General features: G+C 35.6%; 2 protein-coding genes across 2 annotated transcripts in view; one reads left to right on the top strand and one right to left on the bottom strand.

Annotated features, from left to right (window-relative positions):
* The window catches only part of LOC128875137 (uncharacterized), a 20,599-nt gene extending 18,892 nt beyond the window's left edge, over positions 1–1,707 (bottom strand). The window contains exons 1-2 of the mRNA XM_054120504.1: positions 1,692–1,707; positions 177–492 (exon numbers count right to left, since the gene is read on the bottom strand). Of these exons, the coding sequence (XP_053976479.1) occupies positions 177–492; positions 1,692–1,707 (332 nt within the window). The remainder of the gene's footprint in view (positions 1–176; positions 493–1,691) is intronic.
* The window catches only part of LOC128875423 (cyclin-dependent kinase 4-like), a 125,160-nt gene that overhangs the window by 40,827 nt on the left and 79,879 nt on the right, over positions 1–4,454 (top strand). The window lies entirely within an intron of this gene.

Raw genomic sequence — 4,454 nt, 5'->3', positions numbered from 1 at the left:
TAAATAGGTTAAATAATGATGAAAACCAAGAGTATATCGACATTTAGGAATCAATCCAGAAATAAAATCTTATGTAAAAAGAGGGAGAATCTTATGGTTCGAGAAATCTTGTGTGTCCTTACGAAATGTCCGAAATCGTCGTTACGTAATTAACGAACGGCCCAAAAGAGATTTACCGGTAGTATTCGCCTGGTTTTACTTCAATGTTGTTGCCATCGATCTGATCGATGTGTTTCGAGGACGTCAATTCGTCGATGGGTTCCTCGTGTCTCTCGTCCACGTCTTCGAACCTCACGTCGTTTTTGTCGTAGCTGTCGACGCTCTTCGAGCTTTCCAGTTGAAACGCAGGAACGGTCCTCTGGAAAGTCGGCGATTCATCACGGTGGAACACGCTGGATGTCCTTTCCGGTCTCGTGTACGCGCTGGCACTGAGAATTATGTCCTCCTGAGAGGAATGAGAGGACGTTCGATCGTTTTGTATAGCCAACACACCTGCACATAATTAGAAGAATGTTGATACAATTTTTTTCAATACAATTGTATATATACGGGGTGTTCAGGCTATTACTAGCTAGCGCTTTTCTCGTAAATGGTACATACGACAAAAAAAAATGAAAGAGGAAAAATTTATACTGTTTTTTGTGTGCAATGTAACCAGGTATATAGATCTTTCGTATTTGTACTATTTTCTGAGAAATGAAGGTGACCTTCAGTTTTTTAAATGGAATGGTACATTTTGTGTACAAAAATATGGTAGAGTATCGAATTCTAAATAAAAAAGTGCCTTTATTAAAGTGACCTTTATTAACCCTAAACCTAATCACGTAACGAGTAATTTCACTTTGTTACTTGAAAATGTTTTTAACGTAATATCAAGATGAAGATTGTATATACGGGGTGTTCGTTTGAAGACTTTCCAGACGAAAGTAACACGTGATTTTAAGAATTTCGAGGTGGAACTAGGGGGGACAGTATTAGTTTCTTTATTTAGGTGGCGTTTGGAAGACTTTGTTTATTTTTTTTAATGACATGAGGTATTTTCATTATTGTATTCTTATAGCTGATAAAAAGAAAAACGAATTTAAACATATGTTAGGTTGCCCCAAATGTTTCTTCCGTGACTTGCACTCAATTATTTTGTGTGGCAACGTTTATATAAATAGACAACCTTATTTCTTAGATGTTAATGTTGTAACAGTAATGGAACAAAAATACGAGTTCTTTTTATCAAGTTATACGAGTTCTTTTAGTCGCGAGATTTGTACCAGTGGCTAACTTATCGACTTGGATATTTCTCGAACGGTACCTTCTTCTTCGAGATACTATTCGTTTATTTTCACGCTTCGATCGAAAGCAAACGCGCGCATTTCTAAGAGAATAATTCCGAACGACTGGAAGCGTCGTCGAAAGAATTATCGCGCAATTTCGAGGTCGTTCCGTCGATCGAGCATTTAGTTAGAACGTCCGCGGTAACCGCAAGAAACGTGTGCTGTCGATGGCCGTGGAAGGGTCGCGATCGGGAGTCACAAAAAATCGAGAAGATCCACGGCTGATCGGCAAGGAAAACGGTACTCGAACGGTTGACATTCTCGAGGCCGAGATCGAGTGGTTTGACCAACCGTGGACGTGACGCGTATGAAATTACTACTCTCTTTCTATTTCTCTCTTTCTCTCTCTTCCTCCTTTCATACCTCTACTCTTTCGCATTCTTCTTTCTCGAGTCACACCTTCCGTATTCTGCCGAGGGAAAAAGGTTTATCGACATCGAGCATATCGAATTCTTTAGAAGAAGATAGGCGAGCCTCGTAGTTCTCGAAAACCGTTTCTTGAATGTTCATGTTTTAACCCTTAACTGTCCTAAATTTCAAAGAGTCCAGCAGGATAAGGATAAGGATGCAATGTTTTCACCTAAAACACCCTTACCTTTATTATTCTTTTTCTCGGTTACTATTTCAGATATTTAAATTCTGCAAAAACGAAAATATTCGTACTTAGAAACTGCATCTCATATATTTTTTTAGGAAATTTTTTTAATTATTAAGGATAAAATAAAAAAAATAAAAAAAAATATAATTGGAACCTTTGTTCACATCCACCATATATTTTGGACTTTACATTAAATGATTGCCACCTATTTATATCACAGCGTCATTTTTTAGCTAAACAATATTTAACAGTATCGAGCACATAAAATTAGCACTACATGAGTCTTTCAATTGAAAACCACGAAAATTTTGAAAAGATTGAATTCAGGCAATAACTGAAAGATGGGAAAGGGTTATGGAAATAAGTTTTAATTTCTTTCGCCGAAAGTTAGACATTACTTGTAATACCTACAGTTAGTGTAATAAGTATACTGCGGATCTTTATGCATTTATAGGAAATTTGAATGTGCAAAAAACTACAAATTGCAAACAATATGCATGAATATAAAAAAGATTGAAAGTAAAATTCATGGTGTAATATTTGCAGAATAAAATAAATTCTTATTTAGGTTAAATATTTGTAAGCACGTTCGCGAAGATTTAATTTTGCATGAAGATCCGCAGTCTAGTAATAAGTATTCGTACAGGAACCATTTGTTTTAAATTGATTGCTGTACGAATATTTCTTACACCGACTGTATCTACACGTTCTAATAACTTCAAAACTTACTAAAAAAAATTCCTCGAATTTTCTAATTTATGTTTCAAAAACATTAAATGCCTAGAACTGTGTAAACTCCTAAATGAATATGCAAAGTTTGTAGCACTTAATATTAATAGTATTCGAGTGAAAAATACAGAAGAATTCCACAAATTTTCTAATTCGTGTTTCAAAAACCTTAGACATCTAAAACTGTGGAAATTAATTGCTATACGAATATTTCTTACACCGACTGTATCTACACGTTCTAATATCTTCAAAACTTACTAAAAAAAATTCCTCAAATTTTTTAATTTATGTTTCAAAAACATTAAATACCTAGAACTGTGTAAACTCCTAAATGAATATGCAAAGTTTGTAGCACTTAATATTAATAGTATTCGAGTGAAAAATACAGAAGAATTCCACAAATTTTCTAATTCGTGTTTCAAAAACCTTAGACATCTAAAACTGTGGAAATTAATTGCTATATGAATATTTCTTACACCGACTGTATCTACACGTTCTAATAACTTCAAAACTTACTAAAAAAAATTCCCCAAAATTTCTAATTCGGATTTCAAAAACCTTAAACGTCTAAAACTGTGGAAATTAATTGCTATACGAATATTTCTTACACCGACTGTATCTACACGTTCTAATATCTTCAAAACTTACTAAAAAAAATTCCCCAAATTTTCTAATTCGGATTTCAAAAACCTTAAACGTCTAAAACTGTGGAAACTTCTAAATAAATATGCAAAGTTTGTAGCACTTGATATTAATAGTATATTAATAGTATAGTGAAAAATACAGAACGAAACGCGTTTTCAATGTTTCACAGAAGAAGAAGTCCGTAAATGTCGCTTTTACCGTCTGGTCGTTAAGAAACTCGTTCACGCTGGTATTTTACGGTCGCGTTCAGATACAGTTCCAACATTGAAATTCCATGGCAGACGGGCCGGAGAAACAATGGGGGCTTTCCATGCGGCGATTCAGCGACGCGCGAAGCAATTTGAGTGAAACTACAATTGCCGTCCGGTTGTAGAGATCATCGCGAGTCGATAATAACGATCGGTTGCCCTGAATATCGCGCGGAAACCTGGAATACTAACCGAGATCATTAATCGCTTCGATAGCTCGTCGCCTGAGCTGTCTGTCCTGTTATGCGTGCCGCGTAAACAGCGAGTCAAAAAAGTATTTGTATTCCTTCGATCGATAACTGCAGACAATTCGTATACAGGGTGTCTCACTGAACTATTGTATCTTACGATATCTTTGCTATATTACGATATTTTTGTGATAAAAAAAAAGTGTTGACTTCAAATTTCAATTCAAAGCTTAATATTACAATGTAGAACCGTGTGTTATAGATCCATGAATGTGTCTAACCAAACATTATTATAACTAGACTGCGGATTTTTGTGCATTTATAGGGAATTTGAACGTGCAAGAAACTACAAAATCCACGCAGTATGCAAGAATATAAAAAATATTGAGAGTAAAGTTCATATTGTAATATTTGCAGAGTAAAATAAATTCCTACTTAGGTTCAATTTTTGTAGGTGCGTTTGCTAAGATGTTATTTTGCTTAAAGATCCGCAGTCTAATTATAACATATATGAAAATATACAGGGGGTCCCAAAAATGTTGGAAGTCGTTGAAAGTGGTGATTTGGGAGGTGATTTGAAACAACTGTTTCCTTGGCGAAAATGTTGTCCGAGACTTCGTTGAGGTGATATTAACGGAAAACACTGACCAATCAGAGCACGAGTATGCCGGTGGACCGCCCACGATAGCGTAAGCCACGCCCTACGCGGCCGCGCTCT

This window comes from Hylaeus volcanicus, chromosome 4 (genome assembly GCF_026283585.1).
Source record: "Hylaeus volcanicus isolate JK05 chromosome 4, UHH_iyHylVolc1.0_haploid, whole genome shotgun sequence".
Taxonomy (NCBI): Eukaryota; Metazoa; Arthropoda; class Insecta; order Hymenoptera; family Colletidae; genus Hylaeus; species Hylaeus volcanicus.
Note: the sequence above shows the minus strand (reverse complement) of the source record. Positions and strands in the feature narration are given on the sequence as shown.